At 43.5% G+C, this 24,098-nt stretch overlaps 1 protein-coding gene across 1 annotated transcript; it reads right to left on the bottom strand.

Annotated features, from left to right (window-relative positions):
* Positions 1-234: 234 nt before the first annotated feature.
* On the bottom strand, positions 235-5,542 carry LOC143329776 (kidney mitochondrial carrier protein 1). The gene is made up of 9 exons (XM_076745824.1): positions 5,366-5,542; positions 5,106-5,253; positions 4,645-4,739; positions 4,278-4,363; positions 3,319-3,414; positions 3,061-3,185; positions 2,693-2,816; positions 2,038-2,118; positions 235-1,527 (listed from the first exon to the last, which is right to left on the bottom strand). Exons 1-9 carry the CDS (start codon positions 5,427-5,429, stop codon positions 1,486-1,488), a joined length of 861 nt encoding a protein of 286 aa, XP_076601939.1. The 5' UTR covers positions 5,430-5,542; the 3' UTR covers positions 235-1,485.
* Between the last annotated feature and the right edge of the window lie 18,556 nt (positions 5,543-24,098).

The following is a 24,098-nucleotide window of genomic DNA, read 5'->3' on the forward strand; positions in this document are numbered from 1 at the left end:
ATAATTCATAAGTCATTGTTTGTGGGATGCTGCGTGAACATGTGTGTGTTTGAAAGAAACTGTCCCTCAGAAACAACACGACTGTGCTACATTTATGGCCTCAAAGTTGAGGGTTGGGAATTTAAGAAGACTCATGAACAGCTATTGGTTTCAACTGGGTCGAGCTGTTGGCAGAGCAGTGCGCAGCTCCACAGCGCCACGCTGTGGTGAAAAGGAAGTACGAGACTGGCATGGTTGGATTTTTCTCTTTTATTTAAAATATACAGGGCTGCAGCAGCATTTACATCAAAGGTATGACAAAATTCCACTGTTTTACACTTTGGCAGCAATGGCAGCTCACGCACAACAGCCAGCGACACATTCATTCTTTACAACGAAAGCTCACAGATAAGCATACAGCGTGCAAATACAGTGCATGAAAATACTCCTGGAGTGAACTGTGGATCACGCGCGGTGGTTTCAGTGGCTTCAAGCGTAAACATGGTCATATGAGGAAACCTCGGACATCCTAATCTGTCCCAGCGTGTGAGATAATATGTAGGTTTACATAATGTCATATTGTGTTTGTAATAACTTTTTACAGCAACGTACATGAGAGCAGACTCAACCCCCAGCTGCCCCGGGTTATATTTACTGTTTGCACTTGCTGACATTGGGGACCACTCGTCTCACCACATATGGGCATGTGATGTGTGTGTGTGTGTGTGTGTGTGTGTGTCTGAGAACCCACACCGGTTTTCAGGCTGTTTATAAGACTGTTATTTATTACAGTGCACCATGATATATTCTTGGCTCTTGACTCTGTAAATACTCCAGGGAGACTCTTAGAATAAATAATTTCACACGCCCAACTCCCAATTTAGAAATATAGAAAAAGAAAAGAGAAACACCAGATCCGACTTCAAGTCTGTTGACTCATGCACACGAACATTTTCAAAAGGGAATGGTGCGATTGTCCGCTGCTGTCCAACATTCTCAGTCCTTCTGCGACCCAGGCACAGACAGCCCGGATCACAAATTAAGGCACTCAATGTGGAGACCACTTAAGTGTAGAAGACTGAAAACCCTCGTTTATAAAAGCAGCTTGTGACTGAAAGAAAAATGCTTCATGAAGAAGTCTGAGGCTGTTTTTGTATCTTACATTTCTCTCCCATTCACCTGTCAATAAATTAGGTGACATGAGGGGGCCATTATGAAATCTAAAGGAGCGGTTAAGCTGAACATAGCATCTGGATGAGCCAAACCATCAGGTATCAGTGTCTTCCACACTTCCACACAGACTTTAGACGACATGTAGCCCAAACAGGAATCAGGCAAATTCCCATGCCGCCCCTCATACAAGGGTCTACACCAACACTCATCCCCCGTTCAGCGGTTCCATCAAGGATCCATCCCCGTGCAGACATTCCTGATTTTGGTCCTCTCAGCTCGACGGAGCGCACGCTCATACTCGTCTCTTCTTCACCGTCTGTCTCATTCTGTCAGTCACACATTGAGCTTCTTAAGCTGTTCATATGTGAGGAAGAACTGGAAACAGAGTAAAGGAGGACAGCCAAAAAGGAGTGTATATGATTTGTTGAGCAGAATGTGAAGAGTTTGGGCTCTTCCTGTATTTCAGCTCTAAGCCTCCCTCGGTACCATTTCATTGTTGCCTCAGTCTACTCTGCTGTAACAAGTCAATAATCTCATTATATTTTTCAGGCCTGGTAGGAGCACACCGACGGCCTGCCAGCACTTCTCCTCTCCTGTAACTCTCTGTACTTTGCAGCAGGCTTTCATAAAGGTCAGTCTCCACCCTTCCTCTTACCCCACACAGAGGGGCCCCACGCACCCTCTCTAACCAGGGGCAGTGGGGTACTGAGGCAGTAGTTACATAAGTTACATAATGGAGTTAGCTAGGCATTAAGCTAAGCCTCGCCACTGAATACATAACAGAATTTACGACTTTTCCCTGCTGATTTCTCCAGTTCAAAGATATTGCATCACAGAGGATGTATGTAAACAGACTGGTGCACTAATGAGATGGTTAAAGGATACAATGATGTTCCACGGTCCCAGGCGGAGCCAGTTGGGAAAGAAACCCTTGTAGAGGGCCATGAAGCCCTCAGAGCGCCATGTCTGAAAAGAAACAAACATGTTAAAAACCCATTTTATCTTATTATCCTCTGATGATATTTCTGAACTCATCCCTGGGCATTTTTAAACAGGAACTGGAAAATCAGTGATCTAGATCAATTAAACATTACTTCTTTATATTAAATATTCATCATCACAGGGGGCAAAAACCAAACATCCAGCACTTCTTCGTGATAACAGGCCAGTGATTACCAAGTCTAAAAATCAAACTATTTTGATTGTCAAAACATGGTCAAAACATTTGCATGGTCATTCAAACAGCAGACTGAAAGTCATGAAGATCCCTTTGCTTAAAGCTGTGGGAACCACAAGAGACAAAAAAGAATGATTGAATTTGAAGGAGTGGACATGAGTGAGACATCCTGACTTTTAGTCTCTAGAGTGAGAGTTAGTGTCTCAGACTTTAAAAGCTCCACCCAGAGCGACAGAAAACATTACGCGTGACATTATCTTAAGGGCTGCATAGTAGTGCCCATTATGAGTAAACTGGTCTTCATTTGCAAAATCAGCAGCGTGCTCCTTTAATTGAGTCATTCAGAAAAACAATCCGACTGACCTGCAGTATACAGTCAAGTGTTCCTTGGTACAGAGCGCCTCCTCTCTGGTTCATCATGCGTGTCCGGACTACGTCCACTGGATTGGAGGCCAAAGCCCCTGCCAGACCACACACAAAGCTGGACCTGAGGGACAACAAGACAGGTTCAAATGATCATCTGTAGATTCTTCATGTTCGTCCTTTGATTAAATCTTTGTTACTAAACATGGCTGTGTAGTGTGTGCTGCTGCCACAAAGGGGCCGTGTATAATGTTTAAGTTCCACCTTAAGATATACAAATATGTCTCGCCCTGACAAGCTATTCCTCCAAGTGATAACCACCACATGAAAAACGAGAGGATAATGTCCACGTGACTTGGGAAACTTACAAGAAGTGTGTGTACACGGTGTCCCCCATGCAACCTGACAGGATCAGATGCTTCTTGGTGATGTCATAGACCGGTAGTTCAACTCCGACCACGATGGCCGCCCGCTGAGCCGTTAGAGAGACGCCCTGATGCACAAAGAGAGGGAACGTTACAAGACTGAAGAGCCAAGTATTAAAGAGCAGTGTCAGTGCCACCTGAAACCCATGTAAGATGAGCTCATTTATTGATAAAATGAAGCAATTTTTAGGCTTTCTGTACCTTCCACAGTCCTCTTGTTCCTTCCTCCTGGTAGATGTTGATAAAGTTGCCCATCATACTGCCCTGGATCACATTTCCCTGAGCCTGCATGCGAATCTGGAAGGACACACAGAGGTAATGTCCATAAACTTGAACTGGAGACAATGAAAGCATACACAGCCAGTACGGAATGTTATAGGTTCACCAAGCCAAGCCCGTGGGTGTATTAATCAGGCTCCCGTAGGAATGCAAAGGCCAAAAAAGTTAGTTGGAAATGTTGGCAAACACGATGTCCTAAAGTATTTTCTCAACCCTTGTTTCCAGGAATTCTCCGGCCCGTGCCGGACTTGTTTTCATTTATAATGACTGCTGTTTACTTCTGCTCGGCTCCAAGATGGCTTGGCGGGTGCAGCTAGAACACACCGTGATAAACACACAGTGTTCCAAACCTGGAGACACATCCCCTTCTCTCTTAAACTCTTAACAAATGCACACTGTGGACAGGGGCTCATTATGCCCAACAGGGTGTGGCAAAAAAAAAAAGGCCGAGCAAAACATTATGAGAGCAGATAAGTATGCACACAGACACACACACATATTCATGCAGCCATATCATTTACAGAACACTATGTTAAGCCTTAGAGGCTTCCATCTATAAATAATCCACAAGTGGTTTCTTAATAGCACCAAGATGGCCTTTACTCCACACTGCATCACATCAAAACACACCTACAGCCTGGAGCTCTTACAGACTCGTACAGAATGGACTTGCTGTCTCTCAGCATAGTCCTCCTCAAGGCTGCATGAGCAGTTATAGCTGAACAGCATGTGAAAGAAACGAAAGAAGACTGCCCTGTTCCTCAGGGGACGATTTGAGTAAGAAACTGTCCAACCTGCTCTACTGCTTTAGAGTTTTCTCTGACTGTTTAATGAGGACAACATGGAGATCCAACACAATCGTCACGTGTGCAAATAGCTACCTTCAGCACATCAGTGGGGTTGGCGATGGAGGAGGAGACGACTCCAGAGAGAACACCACACATCACATTAGTCAGCAATGTCTCATCTGAAAGAGGAGTGGGAAGCAGACTGTAACTGTGAACAAGCAGCATTTGATACCACGCATCAGGCAGTCGCTTGCAGTTTATCGTTACAATGTTTTGCAGAAGCGCAGACAGTTACAACGAGCTCTTAGCATGACTAAATGAGGAGACACATTTAAATAGGTCAACATGCACATCTGCACCTCCCCTTCAAGAGGAATGTGCCTGAGTTGATGGGGGCGGGTCACTGCCTGTCGAAATATGTGTGTATGTATGTGTGTGTGAGAGAGAAACTAGGACTTACCCTCTGGTCTGTCAACCAGCAGTCGCTTCAAACTCTGGTATGTGCCAATTTTTATGGTCCCATAGGAGGCCTGGCGCAGCATGGCAGGCTTAATTCTGCAAAAGTCAAGTGTTTTTTCATCACCCACTACCATAATGTCTCAGTGGGTGTTACGGACCCACAACTATGGTTTCTGTCAAAAAGCAAAGAAAGAAATCCCCACCCAAACTCTCAGCACATAAGGAAGAGAACAAATCATGGAGACTGGCACATCTAAGACAGCCCCCTACCCCCGCCACTCTGGATAGGATGGTCGAGGTTGAGATAAGTCTGGCAATGGCAGTTTACTAAACAGGAAGCGTACCAAAAAGAGGAAATGTAAACATTTAGAGGAAATACGAAGTACAGTGGGGGGCCCATCCGTGTATGAAACAACGTCTGGAAGACATCAAAACACGCGCACATAAATGCAGCATACAGACCCTGAATACAGCGCGCGGAGCCCCTCCTCTCGCCCTATCCTCACGATAGCATGGAGCATGCCTCTGTAGCGGATCTCTCGGTACTTGCTGTCGCCCACTTGGCCTTGAACTTGAAGACGCGTCTTGGCTAGGTCGATTGGGAAGGTCCCTGCAACACAAACCATGAAATGTTCACCTTAAGACTGTAAATGGCAACACAGATTTAAATGATCAACAGTAATCCTCGCAGCTCGGCCTCCTCGCCGCTCCACATCACTCACCGCATTCAGCCGTCACAGATGCTAGCCCGCCGAAAACAAAGGGCTTCCAGTTGACGTTAGACATTTCCTCCAGTCGTGTACCGAGTCACAGTAAAAATCTCCCGGCGAAGCGGGAGGACCAATGTTGAATCCTGCCGCTGATACTCTCCGGCTGCTATGTTTCAATTCCAACCGGCGTTTGAGGAGTACAGCTTCACGTGCCGGCTCCGCCTATCGCTCCCTCCACTGGCCACTGTATTCACTCTCCCCGCCCACTGCCTGTTGCTAAGCAACCGTGCCAGACAGTAGCGAGGGGCCATGTGATCATGAATTTGGCGACAAGGGTGCTTATTTTGTTTAATTGCGCACAGAAACAATTTAATTATGATATTATATTAATTCCATACACATAATTTCAGAGCTTTCTCTGGTTTGGGTGATCACAAGGATTATTTGAAAGCAGTAACCAGTGAGCCTGAAACTCATGGGAATGACACAGTAAACTTCTCCCACCACATAAACATACAAATACATAAATGTATAACCTGAAACTATATGTACATTCTATTTCCTGTACTGTCCTGCTTAAAGACACTGAATGTGAGCTCCAGAGGTTCTGTGACCTCTGACCTCATTTCAGAGTAGGCAAAGAAAATGTCTATTTTATTGCTGGGATCAGATGTCACATTGACCTATGGGAGCACAGAGTTCTTGAAAAGGTTACAAGATCACTTGCAGTGGTACTGCACAAATGTATAGCATACTGTATGAGCTACAGAGCATGTTTGCGGTCATATTTATGTGTTTCTACAAACTTATAGTTGAATTTTAGACAGCCAGTGAAAACAGTGGCTTATGCATACCAGAGGCTTAATTTCCATGTAAAGATAAACATAGCAGGGAAAATAACGTGAGGTCTCACTCAACCCATACTTCATGTACCACTGATTAAATGGACCAGACAAATACTGTAAATTAAGCGCTGCAGCAAAAAACTTAAACTCATGACATCTGACGCCAGCGAGACAATAAAAATGTTCTTTTGCCCTCTCTGCAGAGAGGTCAGAGGTCACACAACATCTGGAACTCATCTTCAGTGCAGAGGTCGACAGGAAAACTATGTATTACAGGTGAAGCAAACATCAAAGATGCTTTGCTACAAGCAGGAACTGCAGGAGCTACATATTAACATATGGTGTTGCAGTTTCCTTAGTGGAAGGGTGGGCAGAGCATTCACATTGTAGGAAAGCCTTCTGCATCTTCAGCAGGTATCTGAGGTACGTGCCCTCACTCAAACCAGACATTGTTCTTCGATCCAGGAGCACAAAAAACATCTTAGTAGCTGAACTCACAGTGGCCTGGGAGGACAGGCTAGTCATCTCCCACCAACTGAAAAAGGCCAAGTACCAGGATTTGATTGATGAGGCTCTTGTCAAAGGATGGCATTACAGAAGGTCGCCTTGGAAACCAGACGACTGAAGAATGCCTCTAAGTAGATAACCATGGCGGCTGAGACCAGCTGAAGATGGCTGTGGTTATCAAAAGCCTGCAGTTGGAACCCTTCTGCAAGTGAAGGTTAATCTAGTCTTTGTTGCCACACACAGGCAAGTACAGCCTAAGGGATGAAAAGGCTAAGGGCTGAGGTTTATTCTTCCGGAGAGTTTCTTTTTCAGGTCCACTTGTATCTCCCAGTCAAACACTTTATGCAAAATGGAGGGGTCTTGGCAGTTGCTCTTGCCATAGGAGTTTTGTCTCCTTCCCAAAAGTGACAACCTGGGATTGTGATGCCTGGTGTTTGCCACCTTTGACCCTCTGCAGGTCCATCCATTTGGCAATTTCTATAAGGATCTTGTGGCGCCTTCACCTGTATCACCTACTTTCAGCGCTTTCAGGAATCCAGTGGTACAAAAGGTTGCTCCAGACTAACTGTTGGCTACATTTATTGCCAAAAGTGTTATTACAATTAATGATAAGCAGTAAAAATTAATCAACAACAAAAAGATAATGAAGGATATAAACAAATAAAACTGAACCACAGAGCATTACTGACATCTCCACGATAGGCAGGAGTGCAGGAGGAGTGTAAGGCTGAATGTTGAGACTGTTGACCCTTCACACCATTTGTCTTGGGCTGTAAATGTTCAACATGTTCATGCAGAGGAAGGTCAGTATTTAATTTCCGACTGCCAAGGGTCCACGTGGACAATGAGCTGGAATGTCTGAAAAATAGTGAGGCGTGCACATGTCTGTGTGTGCCTGCATGGTCAGAGTCATGCTGTCATGTTCAGTGCCAATGCCACGTGCCAAAGAGGCTGAGTCATTCAGGTGAGTCATACGGGCTCGTTTGATAGGACGACTGAAGAGCCACGCTCATATTCAAACCATTTTATTGAAGGTCTGAGTGTGAGACTAATGAAAAACTCCTCCTCTCATACTATCACAACACTAGAGGGGCCTTCCAGGTTCATATTGGTCGACACTATGATGACAAAGATTACAAAACTTCCCACAGTTCTTCTTTAAAAATCTTCCTTTAAGAACACAAACAGTCCTAACAGTCACGACACCCACTTTAGCCACAAGCCACGACACCACTTAACTTTATCACTGAATCGATATGCCTTTATGTTTAATGACTACATCTCGTGCCAGTGGTTAACTATGTGAACATCATGTCTCTGCACCATACAGTCATGATGTCATTGTGTTAATGCCAACATATCAGCTATTGTATGCTAAGTTAATGTAATGCCATTAAATCAATGTGTCATTTTTCCAATATGTCACTGTGCACTCCTGTGAATTAATATCAATAGCATGCAACGTGTTTATGTTTACACGGTGCAATACCTTTTGTTTAATGTGCAGTTGTGAAGAGATGTCACTGAGTCACACGTGTGGAGAGGGTGTATTGGGAACATCGTGACTGATTACTCGTAGACCTCCACCTTTTTTAATACTAGGTTTTTCATCGTAATGTTCTGATGTTGTTAATTGCATCTCATGTTTGTTGTCCATCTCCTTATATTTGTCTCACTTTAAAAGCATGTTTTCTTAAAGAGTGCAAAACAAAATGCACACATAGAAAACCCTAAAACATTCAGAATGTTAACAGTAAAGAAATGAGTAACAATTTCTGAAAGAAACATTGAGTTTACTCATCAACACCAGTCATTCACCATCTTAGAAGTGTCTGAGTCTCAGAGTCTAAGATGGGGTCTAGTCTTTGGGAGGCACTTCAACAACTTAAAAGCATGTTTGAAAGTGGTGAGGCGTGACCCTGTAATTAGATCTAAAAAACAAAAAACAACAACAACCTTGAAATTCAAGGAGTGGTAGTTTCATCCCACTGCCACTAGAGGTCAGAACAGCACCACTGTAAATCTCTTCCAACAGAGGTCTGATTGTTACAGACAGCACTAGCTAGCAGCTCAGTCTCTTTGATGGTGACAAAACCACAGATATATGACAATTAGGCCAATCCCCTCAAAATGAGAGGACACTATCGATACAGTAAATTAGAAATTGCAAATATATTTGAATGACAACACGCATGTGCAATAGATCAGCAGAGGATTGTGGAATAATGGTTTAGTGAGGATGACATGCTTGCCTCAATGTAACTGTGCTCTGCCTATAAAAACAGCTTTCCACAGGAAGAATATATTGCTCGTGTAAATACCTCAGCTTCATCCTATCTGTTTTCTATCACATTTGTCCTTTTGCTCTCAGCTTCAGGAAAGCATCGGGTCTATACTCCTGACTGCAAGACATTCATCTGGAGCATATTTATTATGATCATATGCTAGTTGTATTGTTTGATTAATGGGTTGGCTACGGGTCAGTAACCTCAGTATTGCCATCAGTACATTATTAACGACCACAGAGAAAGAGGAGGTGTGTGTATAACTGTGCACTTTACCGTGAGTGTGTGTGGCATGTGCACGGATGAATGCGGTGCACAACATCGACAAACGGAAATAGATGAATGGAAATATTGCAGTTTTATCTGAAACCAATAAGCAGAGGGAAGTGTGGTGCACCTAAAAATGGCCACATTTAATGTGGTGATTTGTCATATGAAGCCTGAGAACGGACCTGGGATAGAAGAGGAGGGGATATATCTGTGTTTGGTGGTGTACAAAATAAGGAAGGAGAATACAGTTGTGTTGAGAGAGTGAGGGTGCGTAACCTAATTCGTCATTTGTTTGTCACTCTTGGGACATATAAGCCTAAAAACAAATGATCTACATCTATACATTCTATATCTGGGTTTTTATCGTGGTAAAAGGCTTTAATGCTCACTTAAGTGTGGCATACATGGGCAGTTTGTATTACTGCTGCCAAGATCAGCATTTCATGTGTTCACAGCATTTTAGGCCTACACACATGTAAAAGCACACCCACATGCTGTTTTATCCTCTGGCACAAAGTGCATTGTGCTGTTATTGTGTCAGCTAAATAGGGAGCGCTTGTTTTGTGCTCACCATGAGTGACTGCGGGAACATTGTACTAATGTCACTGAGCATCACTTGACTGGTGTTTTACACCAGCATATCTCTCTGCAGAAAAACCTGTGTGTGTGTGTGTGTATGTAGGTGTATTACTCATGTTGTGGGGACATAATGTGTAATGTGACATCTTTTTACATGGTCACATTGTTGGGACAAAACACAAGTCCCCATAATGTAATTTTAGGGTGAAGACTCGGATCAATGGTTTGGGTTAGGCATGTACTGGTTATGGTTATGGTTAGGCAAGTCCCCAGGAAATGAATGCAATGTTCCCCGAAGTGATGGGAGCACAACTCTGTGTGGGCGCGTGTGAGGTAACTGATGTTCCCAAGACAACACAGTACAATGTGTGACAAAGGATGTATGTATGTGGACTCAATTAGAAAGTGCGCAGTTACATAACCCTGTTCTAACTGTACCAAACACCCCTATAGCAAGCACACACACACACACACACACACACACACGCAGAAGTGGAACTGTATGAAGTACCCAGAAGGAATAATTTGACATTTTGAGATATATGCTTATTTACTTTCTTGCCAAGAGTTAGAAGAGAAGAGTCATAGCACGTGTTTGTATGCTAAACATGAAGCTACAGCCATCGGTTGGCTAACTTAATATGGCACCAAGGTCACTAATCAACATGTTATATCTTGATTGATTTAGCTCTTTTTAAGGTTTGTTTTGTACAGATGTGCTAATTAGTGCTTTAGAGTTGCTGGTAGGTAGATTCTGTTACCCTTTAACAGAGGCAGGCTAGCTGTTTCCCCTTGCTTCCAGTCTTCATGCTAAGCTAAGCTAACTGACTGCTGGCTGCTGCTTAATATTTACCATCCAAGTACGACAGTGCTGTCAATCTTCTCATCTCGCAGCATTAAAACGAATAAGGCAAAAAAATGTTTCAAACAAAACTCATGAGGCAGGAATACATTGCTAGTGTGATGTTTATGGAAGTCAAGAGGGGTGTTAAAGCCCAAGCTTTTCATGCTGAAGGGTTTAAACACCCACACATGCCCTAGATAGATGAAACCACCATTTCTTCTTTTATTTCTTTCCCTTTTTTTAATCCACGAAATGGAAAAACTTCACTTCATTTCAGGGAGAATGACTCAGAGATGGCTGGAAATCCTAAGTGCATCCAGTTATTGCTGATATATTGTAAGGATTACATGACTAAACCAGTGTGCTTTCATAGGCTTCCCACCAATCACACTGGTTACAGTGTTATCCCAGTTTTTGTGGATGTATTTTTAATTTCTTATGTAAATGAGTGTGTGTTTTTTTTTATACAACATTAAACTGGAACCATCAACATTAAAGTAATTATCTCTCCGCAATTAAAATAATTATTTGTAGAGGATAATCAGTGCAAGGTGAGAGTACACTGATGAACACTGCCTCATACACACACACACACACACACACACACACACACACACACACACACACTCAGATTTGTTTTGGACCCTCTCTTTGTGGTGAAGTATTTTTACCCCGTCCTCAGGGCAGCACTGAACTTAATGGGAAGTGAAGGCTTGTCCACTATGGTTAGTGTGTGTGTGTGTGTGTGTGTGTGTGTGTGTGTGTGGGTGTGTGTGTGTGTGTGTGTGTGTGTGTGTGTGTGTGTGTGTGTGTGTGTCTGTCCTAGTTGTTTACCATGCCCCCTCTCACTCTGCTCCTCACACCCTCCAGCTCTGAGAGCGTGGACTCATCACTATACGATGATGAATACGACATGCTGCTTTCTGATTGGTCGGACCTGAGCTGTTCTCCTCCAATCTCCATCCAGACTGCATCCGAGAAGTGAGCCTCGGTTATACAAAACCCTCACATCACAGTGACGCAAAATTTGCAGTGTTTTTCCAGACCTGTTTCTTTTCCAGTCACAGTCATTCCCATAAATCCATGCTTTCAATTTTTATTCTGACACCATATAAGGAATTCTCATAAGACGTCATCACAAATCCCCACGATTCACTGATGCTCCACCTGTTAATCCTCTTGCTGCGACATAAGATTCATGTGTAGCTTCTGTACCTTAAAACCTGAACACCTGCAGAAGTATGCAACCTTGTGTGTTTGCGTGTGTGATCACCTTGGTTTGAGCTTCCAGGTTGTCCACTAAGCACTCAGCCTCCTCAGGGTTGCTGCCCTGTCAGCAGGATTCCCTTATCAAGGCCTCCAAAGAGTGGGAGGTATAAGGTTGCTCACTCAGAGAAAATTTTCTAAAAGTGGTTAAATTGGCGAAATTCTTAAAATGAAAGCTTAATGTTGCCAAGGCCTTCGACGTTGACCTTAACCCTTGGCTAATAACTAGTAAGAACAGCTGACTTACTGCACTGTGATCTGCCCTCAATTAAGAGCTGCTGTTGCTGCCAAGAGGAAAGAGGAGTGGGCTTGAGACAGTGAGGTCAGCAGCATGAGGACTGGATTTGAAATGTGGAAAGAAACTAAAAGTTCTGCTGAGATGCAAGGCACTAGGAAAGCCTTGGAAATGAGAGTAACAACAAGCTGACCTTATGTGAATATCACACTTTAATTCGGCTGAATTTTACTGATGGTCTGAATCATTGTAATTAAAGCAGAACTGAACATGTGAGAAACAAGAAGAACAATAATTACGATAAGAACAATCCCTGAAGTTCTGAACAAAGTAACTGTTACACTTAAAGCTCTCCTCCACTCAGATGTTGTTCTAATTTGACCTTCGCTGTGCACAATGATTGCAGTGCAGACCTTGACGCTAGAAGGCTGTTTTCACATTCAGCCGCTCAGCCTCATCTGTGCTCAACTTAAATTAAAGCTTAAGACGTGGACAAGTCAGCTGGTCTCCAATATACAGCTGACACACGTGGGATGAGGAAGCATGAGGCCTCCAGGTCACATAGTCTGAGAACGGGCTTTTCAGACAAATAGGAGACATCTTGTCTGTTGTAGTTCTTCACATAAGGTGGTTCATATCTCTTCAAAAACCTCTAGGTTATGTTGTATGTGTTCATGTTTTTCTGCAGGCTCTGATTTGGACCAAAATGCTCTGTGTGATCATCAGCTTTACAAATATATTTACATCACTGAGATCTTTGAGAGAAAAACTCACATGTACACTTCTTAAATTCACGTTTTTCTACTTAAGTTCTTGTCCTTCCTTCTTATTGAAGGGCAAGATGGATTTGCAAACAGCTCAAAGTTATAGTTAACCAAAAAGAAAACATTTCACTTCAGCTCACAAGGAGAACATAGGCCGATGCTAATAACATTTTATCCACATACAGTTTATTTAGTGTATCTAAGACATACATTTTGATAAAGATTTGCCTGTAAACTACTTAAAATAATATGCAGACATCTTTGCAGAGAAAATAAAAACAAAACAAAACAAAAAAAACGTCTGTGGAAGTATTACAACAGCTGATTGATGCGATTGTGTGCGTGTGTGTGATAAGTGGTCATTAATGAATGTGTAGAAGTGTGTAGGAGTTGTCAGATGTAGGACTTTGCCATATATGGAGGACTTTAACAAAGAGGTCATCACAGTCATCTTGGGTGCAGAAGGCCCATAATTCCTGGCGACACCCCTCGGTGCATTCATAATAATCTAGCACTCCTCTGCTCCGTTTGGGTCTGTATTTAGAGCCATTAACCTAGCGTACGTATCCTCTTCTCGCACACTCCTTCCCTCTGCTTCCTAATAGCCTGGATTAGCCGCTGCTTTAATAGACTCATCCATCTCCTCTGTTTATTCACTAGTTTTCCTCTCTCGAACACACACACTTTCTCTCGTCCTCTTTCTCCCTCCATCTCTCTCTGCTCATGGGCAATTACACAAACAAATGCGGTTTGTTTTCCACTCAGTCCGACTGGAAGGCAAATGAATGGATTTAGCAGGCAATTACGTTTGTAGTTTAAGGTCAGTTGTTGTATTATATTATTGCCGAGAAAAGGTGAAGTCACAGTGTCACTCCTTCAATTTGCACAGAACATTAGCCATGCAGATTTATGCAAATTCCTGCCACAGAGTTTCGCCTCTGATTGGCCGGAGCTTTCCGCCCCTGCCAGGCAGACTCAGCGCTTAAATCCAAATTTGCATAGCTTGACGTGAAGCGAACAGGGGAGGCAGAGAGGGATGGCTTTTTGTCAGCTGACGTCGCCGGGCTGGCAGTCGTCAGACATACGTAAGACACCCACGCATGATTCATATAAAAACATGTATGGACAGCACGAGCTTTGAGGCGTTGCCACGGCCTCTGAAGGGCAAATCAAGGACAAGATTCCTGGACTTGACTGTTTTGTTTCCACGGACAATAAAAATGTCTGAACTGTTCAGTTCTGTATGTTAAGCCTTCAATGTGGTCACCCAGAATGACATTCAAAGCTATGGGCAGCTTTAATGTGGTTAAAACGTTGTGTTCATTTTTTAGATCTGATCCCCAGTTAGACCTTCAAAATGATTCCACTCCTCTGAAAAAAAAAAGTTACGTTTCAGCTCAGGTCAGTGCAGCTGTAGCTCCTCAATAAACTGACCAGCTGTAGGATGCAGCAGTGTATGTGTGTGTGTGTGTGTGTGTGTGTGTGTGTGTCTGTCTGTCTCTACATGCTGTTTATTGATTTGCTGACATTTCCCTAAACCAGCCAGTGGAGCATCGAGGCACCCTGAAGTAGCTGCAATCACACATACACACACACACACACACACACACACACACACACACACACACATAAACTCATGTGTTTTTAAATGAAACATGTTTGACCTAGTGTTACTGTAGGCAATGGCGGGGGACGCCACTCACGTGCACGCTTTAACTTTCAACTGTCAGACGCTCATCAGTCCCCTCCTCCTCCTCCTCCTCCTCCTCCTCCTCCCCCAGCATGTGCCGACCCCTCACTCCTCATCTCCTTCCGTCGTGTTTTCCTTTTGCTTGATTTCCTGAAGGGAGGAAAATTCCTCTTATCAGCCCCAACCAGATGCAGCACTGCATGTGTGTGCTTGTGTGTGTGTGTGTGTGTGTGTGTGTGTGTGTGTGTGTGTGTGAGGATAATCCCCTGCCTTGCTTTTATTGGCTCAGCATTAACCCGTTTTTGTGGAGCTGATGACTTGGGGTTTATTTTAGAAATGGCAGAGTTTCATTTAGCATTTTAAAGGTTGTGTCTTTCAAATGGCACAGCAGCGATTACAACGTGAAACATCTGAGAGCGGCATTTCAGAAAATTCATTAGAAACTCTTAACTCTCACGTAATCAGTTTGTATTTGCATCTGCTGACTGCATTAGAGCATCTGTGTGTGTGTGTGTGTGTGTGTGTGTGTGTTGTATTGGTACACAGTGACTCACTGAGCTTGTCTCAGAGTGTTAGCATCACTTCAGCTCCTTCTGTTTTTACCAGCCAACCCAGAATTTGCTTTCCTAATCCATCGTGATTCTGTCAGTGGTGTGTGTGTGTGTGTGTGTGTGTGTGTGTGTGTGTGTGTTTCCATTCAGCAAAATCACAACAGTCCACCTGCACGTGAAACTCAACACCCCTCACATCATCATGGGATGATTTCACGTGACCAATCAGCATCAACATCTTCAGTCAACATCCATTGGCTGCAGATACGGACCTGGGTTTTGGTTCATTCCTCCATTCAGCTCCTCGGCCATGATCACATGATGCCTGCGTGTGAATGTGTGTGTGTGTGTGTGTTCTGGTGTGTTCCCAAAACTGAGAAAAACGAAAAACTCTCCTCGCTGTAGTTGCCATAGTAACCAGCGATTCGCTGCATCTGGCAAATTATAGGGTTTTATTGAAGGGCGAGAGGGTGTGTGCGTGTGTATGTGTGAGTGTAAAGTGTGTGTCGCTGTAAGTGTGTGTGTGTGTGTGTGTGTGTGTGTGTGTGTGTGTGTGTGTGTGTGTGATTGTAGGAGAGGGCGAACTTCTCCTGCATACAAAAACTGGTGTTCAGGTGAAAATGAAAAGCAGAGCTGGATGATCGATTGTGATCTTTGCAGCCAGTCGATATGAGATAAGACAGCCCTCACACATTCACACATACAGCAGACAATGAGGCAAAGACACAACCTGGATCATTAACACCAGTTATTAGACCAAAGCACTGAGCGTGTTGAGATGAGGGCAGCTCCCTATGCTGAGGTTTCGTGACTTTGTTACGGACAAGTGAATGGAGCCATGGATGGAAGGGAGATGTTGTCTCCAGTGACCTTGCAGTAATCTCCATCATGGAGTTCAGGTGATACAGGTCCCTGTGGAGATGTTAGGGGTCACACATCTCCTCCTCACTCTGACACAAACCCTGTAAAAGAAGGTCAAGAGGAAATGATGAGTCCCTTTCAGTCATTTTAGCAGCATGCAGCACTGGGCGATGGACTCAGACTCAACACACCAGGGTACATCCCTCAACACACACACACACACACACACACACACACACACACACATACTTAAGATGAACATTGGCATTTAATGATATTGTTGTTCTGTTTTTCAAGAAGCTGAGCTGAGTTTGCAGTAATGTATTCATCACAGTACTTTGCAGTGTTGAAACAGAATCCCGCAGTATAAAACCTATAAATAAAAAGCCTCCAAAATGTCACTGCAGGGCCCTACACACCAGCCATCCTCCCTCACAGGTATCCCCACCTACTGCCTGATCAGGCCTCTTCTCTGAACTGTGTGGGAGTTCACAGACACCTCGCTCTCCTGTTCCACATGTCAAGACAAGTTACCAGCCATTCATCTTACATGCCTGGATTTACTGAATTGTAGCAAAATCACAGGAACAGCACTTCGGAATTTAGTGTTATACAAGATATAGAAATCTAACCAATCACAGTCACTGAAAACACCTGCGTGAGTGTGTGGGGTATGTAAGTAAAAGTAAACCAGTAAAACTAGTATCCACTGTCAAAGTACTCATACAGAATGGCACCTTTCAAACATTATATTATATTATATTATATTATATTATATTATATTATATGCAGGGTTGACTGATCCATGACAATTAATTGGATTCTATAAGATTATTGTCTCTTCTGTGTGTAAAATGTGAATGACATACATGTACAAAATTGTACTTAAACCCAAATTGACCTTTTTTTCCACTGAGGGCAGCACAACAGGCTGTTCACATAAAACTCACATATTAGCACCTCCCTTGTCGTAAAAGGATACGTTGCATCTCAGATTCAAACTTCTCCACACACGTGATGTCAGCAACACAACAAGCATTTTTACAGGGATAAACAGGAGAGCAGCCTCGCCTAGTGGCTGCAAACATTGCTCTATAAATCACATGGGTAAATGGTGTGTTTAACGTTTAACCGCTGCCCATTAGAGAGTCCTGTATGGCTGTCAGCATGATGTTTATTGGGAACATTAAGCTATTTATAAAAACACATTAATGTTACAGAGTGCGTATGTTTTCCCTCTTCTTCACCTGACAGCCTAGACTCCTCTTCATCCCCAGGATGGTGGAAATCTCATTTCAACTCTGTGGACTCAGTCAGACTTTGACATCTTTATTTTTACTGTACCTCAAATAAACTGAGCGCTTAAGGAGGAAACATGGGGAGCTGTCGTGGGAGAGAGAGGAGGAGAAGAGGAAGGAGGAAAAGAGACAAAGGAGGAAAGAAATGGGAAGTAAAAGGAGATGTAAGATGGACAGAGGAAAGAGGGAGAGGAGAGGGGAAACAGAGGAAGAGGAAGCTGAATGATGGATGGATGTGTGTTTGTGTGTCTGTGTGAGTGAGGACAGAGGTACAGAGAGAGAGAGAGAGGTGTGTGAGGGCACCATTAAAGCCTTGTACTATAAATCTCTGACAGTGCGTGTGTGTGTGGAGATAACAGAGGGATGTCTCTCTCCATTCTGGCTCTGTCAGAATGATGTATGCATCCCTTTCTTCCTGCCTGTGAAATATTAGAGGGGGGCCCTGTGTGTGTGTGATCTCAGACAGCATGTGGCCAACATGTTTGGTAATTCCTCACCTCTTATCAGCGCTCACATGAGGTATTGTAGGTGGGAGACTAGTGGCTGCCTGGGAAAAGAGGAAAAGTGACCCGGAAACACACTCACGCACATACAGACGAGCAGAAAACATACCAAAATGAAAGAAAGCCGGAGACAAGAGAGAAACAGGCAACAGCTGACAGTGACAGCTTTCTTGATCGAGGGCTACGAGCTTGACAGCCGTGATTGATCACATAATGGCAAGCACATTTCAGCGCTCTGCTCTTCATTTAGCTGACAGCATTTTCTTTATGGCACCTTGTGTTATGGTATCATAATCATGCCAGTGCCGCTGGAGCGCCCGAGGAATAAATCTTTCTAATCCCCCCCCGCCCTCCATGTGACGCACCAGGAGATGCAGCTTAGCCGTTGCTGCTGCTCGGGCCTCTCCGTCTCCTTCACGCCGTTTCAAATGGCCGCCTCGGCTGTCACTCAAATTACCTCATCGTTCAACTGCTTCATGGATGGAGGAGAGAAAGCATGGAGAATGTGTTTGTCTGCAGGTGCCACCACGCCATCTCACTTAGCCTACGGGCAGTGGTGAGTGATGGCATTCTGAAGACAGAACATATTAAAGCTCTGTGGTTTCAAACCTATAAGTATTTCTCTTTAAGGCTGCACCAATCAATATTTCAATATAGACAACAGATGAAATAAGTGTGAGATGTGAAAGGGTTCATTCGGAGTGACGCGTCCATAATGAAACAGCACCCGACTCTGCAGCTCTACACAGCCTTTGAGCCTCTTCTGGCTCATTGTTTGGGTCTGATAAACAGACTGTGGGCCATCTGTCCCGGACCAGATAGCTCGACAACAAAGTTAGCGACTAGCTGGTGAACAAAGTGGAGCATTTAGCGGCTAACGAGTCAGATTTTTCCCTCAGGAAGAGACCAAAACACATTCATCAGGTGGCCTGAACAGACTCAAAGTGAATGCCAATGTTGCTCCATTTTTATCTAATATGTAAATAGGTAACAAAAGGTTGGGTGTCCCCCAGTGGCCAAAAGAGTAATTAAATACATACATGCATGCGGCTTTAAAGAAAATCTTTGTAATTATGTAAGGAACAATCAGAGTTTAGAGTCAGAAATGAGCCTGAGAGTCCAATCTGCTCCATCAGGACAGTGTGGGCGTGGTTTCATCAAAGTCACCTGACAGTCGTGTCCTCCTGAAAAACACGAACAACCCCGCAGCTGTCAGCAGATTCCGAGTTCAGTTTTTCTTACCTATTAAAGAGCAACGTAACACCCCATGAAAATCTTGTTTTTTGTTAATGCATCCAGTGGTTTAGCTTCTCACCTTGTTGCAGTGATGTAGACGTGTTCTCCAGGGCATCCGTCACTTTTGGATGTGGCTTCAGGTGCAGCAGCGCTCACAAATATCAACATCACACATGTGAAATAACCAATATTCTTTTGGCAGATAATAATGTGTTGATGTAGGACCCCATCACTGTAAGTCAGACCGCGACTGAATGGAAGAAAAAAGGGCTTTTCAGGTGTGTGTGTTTGTGAGAGAAAGAGAGCGACAGACAAACAGACAGATAGACACACAGACATAGAGGTAGGCTACAATGTAGGAGAAAGTGAGAGAGAAAGGATTAATGTCACATTGGAAATCCCCTTAAAGGTATAAATCAGCCTTGAGGCTCTCTGATTAATGATGATCTGATCTTATTAATGAAGCATCCTGGTGCAGCTTTACACCCTTAAACCAAATTTTGCGACTTTTAAAGGCCTCTGTTGCATTTTCAGATGGTATGAATATGTGTGTGTTTTGTATGGTTAATAACTTTTTACTGTGATCGTTTTTAAAGCTGCTGCACTGTTTAACCTGCAGAGCACCTGATTATGGACATTGGGCTGCCTGCTGCTACACAGGTTTTCTGTTTGTTTTTTTTTGCTTTTTTGCACAATCATCATTGCAGATGAATTGATCAGTTTCATTCTGTGATCACAAGACTTTTTTCTTTATTCTGGTGATCAGGTCCCCTAATAAAAGTGAGCCCATGCAGGCTTTTTTGTGGAAATAGCTTCGGCTATGGATGGACAGCCAGCAGAAATGACAGAGGCATAAAATGAAGCAAGGAAAAGACCGGATAGTTAAAAGCTGGAGGCAGACGGATGGAACGGAAGGAAGAGGTGAAATGAAAAAAAAAAAAAAAAAACATCCCTGAAATGGGTGATGAGTGAGGGAGAGACAGAGATGGAGTGAGGAAAGAAAATGAAGAAATACAGAGCTGATGAGTGAGGAAATGATGAATGGGCTGAAGGAGAGACAGATGGGCCGACTCTATCAGTGCTGCAGAGAAATGGAAAGAATAAGTGGAAGAGTGCTTACGAAGTCAAAGATGATGATGATTATGATGATGACAGAGAGACACATACACGGAGAGAGAGAGAGAGAGAGAGAGAGAGAGAGAGAGAGAGAGAGGGACAATGCAGTGCCCAGTGGACAGTTATCCTTTAAATAGAGTTCATATTAAAAGCAAAGCATGTGCAATGATATAAATGTTAGCAATAAAACCCACTGGCTCGCGCTACGAGGACACAAACAAGTGAGTGATTTAATTGAAATAAGATAATAAACTGATGCGTGATTGCGTGTGTGTGCACCAACACAATGTAAAATGAATGAAAGACGACAGAAAGGTGAAGGCTGATGATGTCCTGGACACCTGCAGACATCAGTATGATTCTTTTGGTTGCTACTTAGCATGCAGACATGAGAGTGGGATCAATCTTCCGCTCCAACTCTCAGGTGGATCTCCCAAATTGTTGAACTATTACTTTAAGTGTTGAGCCATTGAAATAATTTTTACAGGGAGTTAATTTATACATGTCCATTAGTCACAGAGGTAGTTAGAAATATTATATTTCTCACCTGTAAAGTTTTTTATTTTTGGAACTATTTGTTGTGTTTCTCTCTCTCTTTTTTTTCTCTGTTGTTGCACATTTTGGCACGTCGTCATGTGCTGCATGGGATTTTGATTTGTCTGTTAATGCTGTGTGTGTGTGTGTGTGTGTGTGTGTGTGTGTGTGTGTGTGTGTGTGCGTGTGTGTGTGTGCGTGTGTGCGCGCGCGTGCATGTGTGCGTCTGTGCGTGTGTGCGGACCCCTGGAAGAAAATGCTGATGAGGATCCTAATAAAGGAAATGAAATGGAAAATTATGAAATGTCACTGAAAAACACGCCTGGCTTCTCTTGAAACGACAGAGAATTCACACAGTATTCACAGGGTTTTGTATTTCAAACACTGACTGTGGCGTTCAGGAGCAGCTTGTAATTTACTCCGCTTCTTTGTTTTGATTTGCGACTCACAGTTACATCACACATTTTAATTAACCTTACTTGGCCTTCACACTGGAAAAGCAGAATTTTGGCCAACAAATAAATCAATACTTGTGCTACCTCACTTGTCCCCCATTATGCGGCCTGTTTGTGACGTCAGCACCTGGCATTTGGTACCCTGCCACCCCCCACCCCACCCCACCCCACCATCCTGTTATACAAGACACACACACAGAGACACACACAGCCATAATGGAGCAATTATCCTCTCCTACTCCGATCTGCTCCTCTGATTGTAATTTGCATTTATTATTAGCCTTCAGCCTGCCAGAGGCCGTGAGGCATGAGGATGGATGGTCATACACCGCATCACACTGACAGACCTGCACAGATGCTTCACAAACATGTGCGCTCGAGGACACAGCAACATGAGCACCGGCGTACGAAATGAAGGTGAATAGAGACCGCACAAAGCGCATAGGCCTCCACCACAGAAGAAGTCATTATGACGGCAGGATGCTGTTTCGTTTTGTTAATGTCGCTCTGTGTTAATGATGCTACAGTGGGAACAGTATGTTCAGTGGCGCTCCATCACAGAAATACATGCTTCACATTCCACACGGTGATGTCCTGAAGGACTGCAATGAGTCTCCCTGTCCTGTGTCCCAGTCTGTGTTCTCTTTTACTGCGAAGACAGCCTCAGGGCTCATCATATGGAAATATGTGAGAAGCAGAGTCTCTCAAGGCACATACAGTACTACAACACGGCAGCACACTAATAGATGTGCATACTGGTGCTCACACGCACACACTCAAGCTCATACATGCACACAAAAAGGACGTGCAGGGGATCGCTGAAGTGTGAAATGATTCTGTTATCATGTCGTCTGTGTGGAATATATTTTCCCATCAACCCTCTATGGCAGGTGTGCCTGATGGGCTGCTGGTGCTGTGTGCATTTGTGTGTATTTGTGTGTGTGTATTTTGTGGTTCTCCGTCTGTCTGTTGTCGGGCAGGAGGGGGTGGGGAGGGGGATCTCTATAAAACAAGGTGACAGTGTCAGTGCAGTTTTTGCTGTTCACGTTCCACCTTGGTGTTTGACACTTGACATGAAGAGACTCGCTAAATTACTGTAAAATAATATCTTACATGACTGGTTGAGTCTGGAAACATGGATTCAAGTGAACTTAATATGTCTGTTTTGTTTTTTTGGATATCATGAGCTCTACGCAGGCTCTTACAGACCCTGAAATCTGATTTCCTTGTGCAGCTTCGAGCAGTGGGCTCATACATGAAGATTCACATTAGATATTTCTGCCCCTTTTTTTTTTTTGCTCTGTTTATTTGTGCTCTTATCACTGGTTTGAAGTGGGCAGGGTTTAGTTGGTAAACTGTGATGTCATATATAGTATTTACAATCAGAGTTTATATGACTATTAACTATTAATATAAATACTGGTTGAGTCTGGGAACTATTCATATGAATACTAGTGACTTTCCAAACTTTAACTTTAATGTAGTCATGAGTATTTAATGTTATAGAAACATGCTAAAGACTGAAAATCAGGGGCATTAATAATACATCAAAATAACCCTTTTTACTCTTGAGTAGCTTTCAGGGTAGAAAACTCATCTCATCCATATCATTTGAGCTTGTTCCAGCTCTTCACTGAAGGTCCATAATGTTTACATCGACTGAAATATTCAAAAAATATCTGTCTCAAAATTTAGGTTTTTGTGAGCATTAAAGCCCAGACTGGGTGGACTTATTTCTGCTTTTATGCATGAAAGGTATCCTTTATATTTGTCTGACCTCTTGGAATTGTGCACCTGTGATGCTGAATGAAACTAATGGGCCTTTATTTTGGCAGGGCAAAGCAGAACAGATTTACACAAGCCACGTTTAATGAATGCAACATGTTCACAACACATTGCCAGACTTCAGGGTTCAGTAGCCTCCATGTAGGGCCATGTGCACTCTGGAGACTTTTCCCTTTTGTTTTTGTTTTAAAAGAGCAAGGAGGTCTCTGGTTCGATCCCCGGGTCGGGCAGGGCCTTTCTGTGTGAAGTTTGCATGTTCTTCCCGTGCATGCGTGGGTTCTCTCCGGGCACTCCGGCCCGGCCTCCTCCCACGGACCAAAAACATGCTCATTAGGTTAATTGGTGACTCTAAATTGTCCATAGGTGTGAGTGTGAATGGTTGTTTGTATGTCTGTCTATATTGCCCTGCAATCGTCTGGCGACCGGTTCAGGGTGTACCCTGCCTCTCGCCCATTGCCAGCTGGGATAGACTCCAGCCCCCCGCAACTCCGAAAGGGATACGCGGGTATAGAAGATGAATGAATGAATGAATATACATACAGGATTTTTTCTTAATAGAGCATTTAACGCTGCAAGTTGTTTAGTGCACAAGATACAGGAAATTTACAAAATTGAGTATGCAAAAATCATTAGTCATATATAGAATTTACCAGTCAAAGTCGAGAGAAAATACAAGAAACACATTTATCTTTCATAGTGTGTAACTCATACAATGTAAGAAGGTCAAATGTTATGCCAATAATATAATTTGAGGCACTCTGGGATAGTCAGCACACAAGAACCCCAGCTGCTTGAATGTGTCATTCCTGTCTTTTAGTTTGGTTCCACGATGGCAGCAGTCCACCCAGTAATGTGAATGTAATCTCAAAGCTTAAAAACTCCATAATGTTCCATGAGAAACTGACTTGTGGATATTGTCCTCATTCATGTCTGTCTCTTTGCTGGGTTCCTTCTGCTCATGCAGTGACAAGGCAAACTTTTCTCAAGATAAGATTGATTGCCCCCTCTCCATTTTTTACACTCATGAACACACACACAGTCTACACACTCACCAACAACATGCACACGGTTCAGTGGTGTGCTGGTGTGCATGAGATGGATCCCAAGGGAGAGTTCAGTCC

This window comes from Chaetodon auriga, chromosome 12, assembly GCF_051107435.1.
Source record: "Chaetodon auriga isolate fChaAug3 chromosome 12, fChaAug3.hap1, whole genome shotgun sequence".
Taxonomy (NCBI): Eukaryota; Metazoa; Chordata; class Actinopteri; order Chaetodontiformes; family Chaetodontidae; genus Chaetodon; species Chaetodon auriga.